The sequence below is a fragment of the Palaemon carinicauda genome, chromosome 37 (assembly GCF_036898095.1).
Source record: "Palaemon carinicauda isolate YSFRI2023 chromosome 37, ASM3689809v2, whole genome shotgun sequence".
In the NCBI taxonomy this organism is placed as follows: Eukaryota; Metazoa; Arthropoda; class Malacostraca; order Decapoda; family Palaemonidae; genus Palaemon; species Palaemon carinicauda.
The window spans coordinates 63,821,104-63,831,103 of NC_090761.1; the positions used below are offsets into that span (position 1 = coordinate 63,821,104).

Sequence of the window (10,000 nt, forward strand, 5' to 3'; positions counted from 1 at the left end):
AGAGGTAGAGGTAGAGGTAAAGGTAAATTGGGGTGTATGAAAAAGGTTAGATGTAGAGGTAGAGGTAAAGGTAAATTGTGGTGTATGGAGAAGGTTAGATGTAGAGGTAGAGGTAAAGGTAAATTGTGGTGTATGGAGAAGGTTAGATGTGTATAAAGGGAAAGGAAGGTGGACTGTAGGGAGGGGGGGGGGGGGGTTAGGATATGAGTTATGATCAAGAGAATTATGGAGTGTGCATGCTGTGATGTATTGAGAATGTTATCATTAACGCAGATTGAATTAATGAATGAATAAATAGTAATGACAACAGAAGTACTTGATAACAATATTAGATAACGAAAAAAAACGTAGTTAATAAGAATATTAGATAACAAAAACAGTTGTTATTAAGAATAATAAATGGCAAAAAAGTAGTTAATAAGAAAATTAGGTAACAATAACTTTTTCGTAGTTAATAAGAATATTAGAAAACCAAAACAGTAGTTATTAAGAATAATAAATGGCAAAAAAGTAGTTAATAAGAAAATTAGGTAACAATAACGTAGTTAATAAGAATATTAACAAAAAACTAGTTACTAAGAATATCAAACAACAAAAAAGTTAACAAGAGTATTAAATAACAAAAAAAAGTAGTTAATAGGTTTATCAAATAACAAAAAGTGGTTAATAAGAATATTAAATAACAAAAGCATAGTTGATAACAGTATTAAATAACGAAAAAGTAGCTAATAAGAGTATTGAATAAAAAAGTAGTTAATAAGAATATTAAATAAAAAAAAGTAGTTAATAAGAATGTTAAAAACAAAAGTAACGAATAAGAAAATTAAAAAAAAAGTAGTTAATAAGAATATTAAATAACAAAAAATTAGTTAATAAGAATATTAAATAACAAAAACGAATAACAAATCAATAATGACAAAATTATAATGAAAAAAAAGGAACTCTTAAAAAACACACATAAGAAAAAGAGCTCAGCTTTAAGAAAAGGACCAGAGTTTAAAGAAAAAAAAATGTAGTAAAATGAAAAACTCAAAAAAGAAAAAATACAAGAATAAATGGTAAGTGAAGCGTAACATTCAAGTTTAAAAATGAACAAAGAAAGAAGAGGCAGTTGAAGCAGTACAAACACTGAGATAAAAATCAACAAATGTAAGAAACAGAGAACGAGGAGGAGAAAGAGTGAGTAACGATAAAGAAATGAGAGGAGGAAAATGTGATGAGACAATAGAGAAAAGGATATCTGAAAGGCACAAAGGTTAAGGGGACATGACAAACTCGAGGGCATCAATTATTTGAGATAGTTTGCATGTATGGACACATACATACATACATACATATACATACGTACATATATATATAAGTATATATAATATATATATATATATATATTACATACATGTAAGTATGCATATATTATATATGTATGCATATATATACATATACATATATACATATACATATATATATATATATATTATATAAACACCCACATGTATGTGTATAAATATATATACATAAACTGTGTGTATATATATATATATATATATATACAAATAATGTGTGTGCGCGCGCAAGGGCGTGCATGTGTATCTATATTTCTTAACCTGCCCCTTCTTATAACGGAATATATTAAAGTAAAATGTAAAGTAATACAGGACAAGAATCCATTTAAGGGCAAAGGAACCATTACTCCCATACATACACAGCAGCTTACTGTACAGTAACTTTATTCAAACCAAACTCAAGGATGAAAGTAACAGGAAAGATGGAGGGAAGAAGGAAGATTTATGACGTGGAACGGAATAGGACGAAAGAGAAGGAATAAAAAGGATAAAGAAAATGAATAGATGAACGACGTGATAAGAGGTTCAGAGAATAAAAAAAGTAACATATAAAATAGGATACGTAAATAGAATTAAATATATAACAGAGGAGGAAGCCAAATGTTATTTAATATTTGGTGTAAGTGAATTAGTTAAATTATAGTGACAAAGAAAAGTGAACGAGAAAGGAAGGAAAGAAGTTAAAAAAAAAAATTAAAGTATAGAAAATGAATATATTATCGGTGTTTTGGATGGGGAAAGAATAGCACGTAAATGGCAGGATGAAACTGCAGAGCTCACCCATGATATAATAAAATAATCTGAAATAATCAAAAGGGTAAAATATGTACTGATAAAATCAAGAAATTAATACAACTGAGATGACATTGGGTAAATCATAGATTAAATAAAATAATCAGAGAGAATCAAAAGACTAAAATATGTAATGATAAAATCAAGAAATTAATCCGACTGAGATGACATTGTGTAAACCATAGATTAAATAAAATAATCTGAAAGAATCAAAAGACTAAAATATGTAATGATAAAATCAAGAAATTAATCCGACTGAGATGACATTGGGTAAACAGTATGATGATGGCACGAAAAAAGAAGAACGAATAAATGGAGGAAATAAGTGAGAATATGAAAGAAGAGGACTGGCAACACAGTAAGATAAATGTTGGCAAGGAGGGAAAGTAAAATGATGAATGGCGAAATCGGATAACGATAGAATGAAAAGGGGACGGATAAGAAGTGAATGAAATGCAGCATTTAATTGATATATTTATCTGCGTGACTGGAGTCACAATGCCAATGGTCAACGACGCTGAGAGAGATTTCTATAGAAACACCGAGGAAGGGAGGGTTAAAAGCTGGCCTTATGCCAGCACGGGTTCTTACTCCGATTGTAGCTTGTGAGTTATGGAAAAAAAATGAATTGGAAACTTTTTTTAAAGATAAAAAAATAAACATCGCTCAATAAATGGAGAGAGAGAGAGAGAGAGAGAGAGAGAGAGAGAGAGAGAGAAGGAATTTTTTGGATAAAACAAACATATCACTCAAAAATGGCTGGAGAGAGAGAGAGAGAGAGAGAGAGAGAGAGAGAGAATTTTTTGGATAAATCATAAACATATCACTCAAAAATGGCTGGAGAGAGAGAGAGAGAGAGAGAGAGAGAGAGAGAGAGAGAGAAGGAATTTTTTGGATAAATCATAAACATATCACTCAAAAATGGCTGGAGAGAGAGAGAGAGAGAGAGAGAGAGAGAGAGAGAAGGAATTTTTTGGATAAAACATAAACATATCACTCAAAAATGCCTGGAGAGAGAGAGAGAGAGAGAGAGAGAGAGAGAGCTTGGCTGAGAATTAATTCAATTTAAAACAAGGAAGGTAAAGAGTTGAGACGTATTACGAAAATTAGAGAAATTCATTTGGAAGAACAGAGCGAAACATTGACTAATTAACTATGCAAAGGAAGGAGGCATAAAAAAATTAATAAGTGGTAATAACACAAGTTGAAATAAAGGGCAAAAACGCTTATTATTATTATTATTATTATTATTATTATTATTATTATTATTATTATTATTATTATTATTATTATTATTAGCTAGGCTACAACCCTAATTGGAAAAACAAGATGTTATAAGCCCAAGGGTTCAAACATGGAAAAATAGCCCAGTGAGGAAAGAAAACAAGGAAATAGACAATTAAGATCACCGTGATCTTAAGTAAATTATATAAATAATTCGAAAGTCTAAAACTAAGACTAACACACTATAATGAAAAGGTGTGTAGATCAAACAAGAAGAATAAAAAAGCAAAGAAGAAAAAACAAAAGATTATAAAGATGAAAATTAAGACATGGTAAAAGAGGCGAATAATGTGTGGGAGAGGAGTTTTAAATATAAAAATGATTGTGACAAAGTGAACCACTGATGATGTTAGTAGAGAAGAAATCTGAAATGAGGAAGGAAATTAATACTGATTGCAGAAAGGGGGAAGAAGAGAAATGGGAAAATTGGACAGAGGAGAAAAGAAGAAGCTGGAATATATAAAAGAAGAGGCGAAGCAACGCAGTTGGATGAATGAGGGTAAGGATAAAATAAAACGATAAATGGAGAAATTCGACAACAGTAGAATGAGGGATAAGAGGTGAAAGAGAAGCAGTATTTAATCGATGCATTAATATAAGTGACTGGCGTCACAATATGAATGGTCATTGATAGAGGAATTTAAATAAAAGAGAGATAAAAAAAAACACGCAGGAAGTTATGAAGTAACGTCTACCTATATTAAAAAGGCCTTATGTCAGCATAGGCTCTTGCTACAGGAACAGCTTGTACATTATGCGGGAAAAGAATGAGATGTGATATATATATATATATATATATATTATATAAATATATATATGTATATATATATATATATATATGTATATATATATATATATCTATATGTATATATATATATCTATATATTATATATATGTATCTATATATGTACATATATATACATATATATATATATATATATATATGTATATATATATATATATATATATATAAATATATATATACGCAGTATATTACTTAACAAGACGGTTATAAGCAGGGCACTTGTAGTATAAAAAGATCTTGTCCAACGCAAATCACAACAAAAAGAGTAAAAGATGCGACGGAGAGGACTCAAAACAGAGAGAAAAGTGCAGAGTTGAGACAGATACATAGAAAGACAAATACAGAAAAAAAAATGTAGTTGATAGTTAAAATGCATTTGCGATTTAAAATAGAATACAAAAATTCTTTAACAAAGCACAATTAACTTTTTTACACTTCATGGAGGAAGGAACGAAGATGGAAAGGCTAAATTGAAAAAAAAAGTAAAGGAAATTCTTCAAGGAGAATTGGATTTTTTAGATAAACTAAAATAACCATATTACTCAATAAAGTTAGGAGAGAGAGAGAGAGAGAGAGAGAGAGAGAGAGAGAGAGAATTGGATATCTTTATATATAAAATTAAAATAACCATATTACTCAATAAAGGAGAGAGAGAGAGAGAGAGAGAGAGAGAGAGAGAATGGGAAATTTTTTATTTTCTAAAGATAAAATAATCACATTTCAAAAAGGCAGGAGAGAGAGAGAGAGAGAGAGAGAGAGAGAGAGAGAGAATGGGAAATTTTCTATTTTCTAGAGATAAAATAATCACATTTCAAAAAGGCAGGTGAGACAGAGAGAGAGAGAGAGGAGAGAGAGAGAGAGAGGAGCTGAGAATCACTTGAATAACATGTAACTAAAACAAGAAAGAAAGAGGACATAACATTACAAAACCGGAAGCATAAGTTCACACAAGAGATATGAAGATTGAACACAAAGGACTGAAAGAAATAATGCACACAGGGATAAAGAAAGGAGACAGCTAAGTGACGTCCAGGTAGGAAGGATGTGAAATGGTGAATTTACGTCAAGGTTGAATGGGGGGGGGGGGGGGGGGGGCAGAGTAAGAAAGGGTGCATAGAAGAAAGAGGAATCATAAGAAATATAGCGTAAAGATAGTGAGAATATCAAAGGGAGAGGAGAAGGGTGGAGTTTTTAGGTGAATCTGAGAATGACATACAAAAGAAGAGAAGGTTGATTGATGGATTATCAGTTATCTGGCATCATGTTGGGAGAGAAGGTGATATGAAAATGTAAAGTAAGAAGAAATACACAAGAAAAGTAAATGGTAGGAGGTGAAATTAAAATGTAAAGTAAGAAGAAATACACAAGAGAAGTAAATGGCAGAAGGCGAAATGAAAATGTAATGTAAAAAATACACAAGAGAAGTAAATGGCAGGAGGTGCAATGAAAATGTAAAGTAAGAAGAATTACACAAGAGAAGAAGTAAATGGCAGAAGGTGAAATGAAAATGTAATGTAAAAAATACACAAGAGAAGTAAATGGCAGGAGGTGAAATTAAAATGTAAAGTAAGAAGAATTACACAAGAGAAGAAGTAAATGGCAGAAGGCGAAATGAAAATGTAAAGTAAAAAATACACAAGAGAAGTAAATGGCAGGAGGTGAAATTAAAATGTAAAGTAAGAAGAATTACACAAGAGAAGAAGTAAATGGCAGAAGGTGAAATGAAAATGTAAAGTAAAAAATACACAAGAGAAGTAAATGGCAGGAGGTGCAATGAAAATGTAAAGTAAGAAGAATTACACAAGAGAAGAAGTAAATGGCAGAAGGTGAAATGAAAATGTAAAGTAAAAAATACACAAGAGAAGTAAATGGCAGGAGGTGCAATGAAAATGTAGAGTAAGAAGAAATACACGAGAGGAGTAAATGGCAGAAGGCGAAATGAAAATATAAAGTAAGAAGAAATACACAAGAGCAGAAGTAAACATCAGAAGGATAAGATGAATATGAGAATGATAGAACATACATGGAATGAAATGACGAAACTATAAAGTAAGGTTTGAAGAGGATAAAATGGAAGGAAAAGTGAGACATAAGGTCAAATAAATTGGGGAAGACGTTATCTTATGTGGAAGAAAAAAAAAGTTTGAAAGTTAAGTGATCTTCGAGAAGAAAGAATAGACCAGATAAGTTAATGTAAAGACTTGCAGAATGTGCGAAAAAAAGTGAAGGCAATGACAGTAAGATGGAAATGGGCGGGAGAGAAGCCACGCACCCCTTGAGGGAAAAAATTTGTTTAAAATGGGTCAAGTTGTAGGGAGATAAGAGATTACGAAAACGAAAATAATGCAAAGGGGAGGAGAGATAGTATAAGGTAAAGAAGGAAGGACGAAAAGAGAAAAATGGAATAATAATAATAATAATAATAATAATAATAATAATAATAGTACTAATAAAAATAATTATTATCAATAATGATAATAAAAATAATAGTAATAACAATAATATTTAATAATAATAATAAAAATAATAATAACAATTATCATTTCATTAATATTTGATAATAATAATAATAATAATAATAATAGCAATAATAATAATAGTAATAATAGTAATAATAATAATAATAATGATAATAATAATAATAATAATAATAATAATAATAATTAGTAATATTATTAATAATATTTAATGATAATAATAATAATAATAATAATAATAATAATAATAATAATAATAATAATAAAAAGAAAAATGGCAAAAGGCGAAGCATCATCGTGAAAGGCCAAGTGTTAAGCAACGAATCAAAGAGAACAAGAATGCTCAAAGAAATGAGCTGAAATCTTAGAAAGCAAATAGCAAATCCTAAGAAAGGATTGATGATGGCAGACAAGGGGGCAATGTTGGAAAAAAAATAAAGATTAGTAATGAGTGAAACAGAAAGGAAAGGCTACAAACCCTAATGAAGTTAACGAAATAAAGGGAGAAAATTAAAAATATAATAAACAGTGCAGAACAAGAGAGGGAATAGAAAATATTTGAATTAGATTAAAGGAAAAAAAACAGAAGAGGGGCGTAATAATGCATGAAAATTAAATAGATGCAAATATGGAAAAACATAAAAACAAATATAAAAAATAGACTGGATGAAAGTAAAAAGTCCCAAACGAGTTAGAATGTCAGGACTCAAAGTGGTAAAGAAAGGTCAATACTGTTCATCTTGGAAAACAACGAAAGCAATAATGTTAGTGAAAGGATAACAGCACCAAGGCCTGACAAATAAATGAGAGAAAGACAGAACACAGGAGAGGCAACATAAACAAAAGAAGTGAGGAAAAACACCGAATATATGAGAGAAAAGGCAGAACAAGAGAGGCAATACAACCAAAAGAAGAGAAGAAACACCAAGTAAATGAGAGAAAAGACAGAACACAGGAGAGGCAACACAACTATACGAAGAGTAGAAAAACGTCAAATGAATGAGAGAATAGACAGAACAAGAGAGGCAACACAACCCAAGAGGGCTAAAAAAAAAAAACACCCAATAAACGAGAGAAAAGACAGAACAAGAAAGGCAATAATGTCAGTGAAAGGATGGCAGCATCAAGTCCTGAAAAATAAAGGAGAGATACAGAACACGAGAGAGGCAACACAACCAAAAAAAAAGAGAAGACATACACCAAATAAATGAGGAAAAAACAGAACGAGAGAGGCAACACAATCCAAGAGGGCTAAGAAGAAGAGAAGAATACACAACCAGAGGAGAAGCAAAACACCAAATAAATGATAGAAAACACAGAACAAGAGATGCAACACAACCCAAGAGGGCTAAGAAGAAGAGAAGAAACATCAAACAAATGAGAAAAGACAGAACAAGAGATGCAACACAACCCAAGAGGGCTAAGAAGAAGAGAAAAAAATATCAAACAAATGATAAAAGACAGAACAAGAGAGGCAACACAACCAAAGAGGGCTAGGAAGTAGAGAAGATACACACGAAGAAACACCAAATAAATGAGAGAAAAGACAGAACAAGAGTGGCAATACAACCCAAGAGGGATATGAAGATTAGAAGAAACACCAAATAAAGGAGAGAAAGAACAGAGCAAGAGAGGCAACACAACCCAAGAGGGCTAAGAAGAAGAAGAAAACACAACCAAAAGCAGAGGAAGAAACACCAAATAAAAGAGAAAAGACAGAACAAGAGAGGCAACACAACCAAAGAGGGCTAGGAAGAAGAGAAGAGACACAAGAAGAAACACCAAACAAATGAGAGAAAAGACAGAACAAGAAGAGACACAAGAAGAAACACCAAACAAACGAGAGAAAAGACAGAACAAGAGAGGCAACACAACCAAAGAGGGTTAGTAAGAAGAGAAGAGACACAAGAAGAAACACCAAACAAACGAGAGAAAAGACAGAACAAGAGAGGCAACACAACCAAAGAGGGTTAGGAAGAAGAGAAGAGACACAAGAAGAAACACCAAACAAACGAGAGAAAAGACAGAACAAGAGAGGCAACATAACCAAAGAGGGTTAGGAAGAAGAGAAGAGACACAAGAAGAAACACCAAACAAACGAGAGAAAAGACAGAACAAGAGAGGCAACACAACCAAAGAGGGTTAGTAAGAAGAGAAGAGACACAAGAAGAAACACCAAACAAACGAGAGAAAAGACAGAACAAGAGAGGCAACACAACCAAAGAGGGTTAGGAAGAAGAGAAGAGACACAAGAAGAAACACCAAACAAACGAGAGAAAAGACAGAACAAGAGAGGCAACACAACCAAAGAGGGTTAGGAAGAAGAGAAGAGACACAAGAAGAAACACCAAACAAATGAGAGAAAAGACAGAACAAGAGAGGCAACACAAGCTAGAAGAGCTAAGAGAAGAAGAAACACAGAATATCCTCACCCGTCGACTTCCCTAAGAAGGCTATCTTGAGTTCTTCTGACAGTTTCCTGCAGATTATCAGTGAGGGAGTTGATGTTGTGCTTTTCAGCCTCCATGTTTTTCCGGAGTTCGTCCAAGAGCTCCTTGAAGAGGAAGACACCTTCTCGAACCGTTCCTTGCAAGTCGCGGATGCTCTGCAAAAGGAAGAGAACGAAATGAGAAAGGGGGCGGGGCATACAATAGTAAAGGATAGACGGGAAATGTACAATAGAAAAGGACAGGGTCAGTTTTGCTTTGCATATGCATAAATCGTCAGAAAATATATTGTTCTGTACAAAAAAAAAAAGGTACTCATTATTTCCATTAAATCTAGTGACAACTTTTGGGGGAACATGCAATAACAAAGGACATATTTTCTCTTCAAAAAATATGTCCTGTGCAAAAAATTTTCTTATTATTTTAATCAAATCTAGTAACAACCTTTGGGGGAATATATAACAGCAAAGGATAGGGACATTTTTGCCATGTATGATATACATCTCGTAGGAAAACATGTCCTGTAAAAAAAAAAATATTATTTCAATTAAATCTAGTAACAACGTTTGGAGACATACAATCGCAAAGTAGAGGGACAGTTTGCCTTGAATATACTTCTCCTCAGAAAATATGTCCTGTATAAAAAAAAGGCTCTCATTATTTCAATTAAATCTAGTAATAGCTTTAGGAGAAACATACAATAGTAAAATAGAGAAACAGTTAGCTTTTTAAGATGTAGGAAAATAAATCTTGTACAAAAAAGTGTCTCGTCATCTTAATTAAACTTTGTAGCAGCTTTTGTCAGATATATCAAAATCATGATCCTCCTGTAACATACGAACCGAGCGTGCG

At 32.0% G+C, this 10,000-nt stretch overlaps 1 protein-coding gene across 1 annotated transcript in view; it reads right to left on the reverse strand.

Annotated features, from left to right (window-relative positions):
- Positions 1 to 10,000, reverse strand: part of LOC137629342 (RING finger protein 207-like) — a 146,075-nt gene that overhangs the window by 51,499 nt on the left and 84,576 nt on the right. The window contains exon 5 of the mRNA XM_068360598.1: positions 9,134 to 9,306. Within this exon, the coding sequence (XP_068216699.1) occupies positions 9,134 to 9,306 (173 nt within the window). The remainder of the gene's footprint in view (positions 1 to 9,133; positions 9,307 to 10,000) is intronic.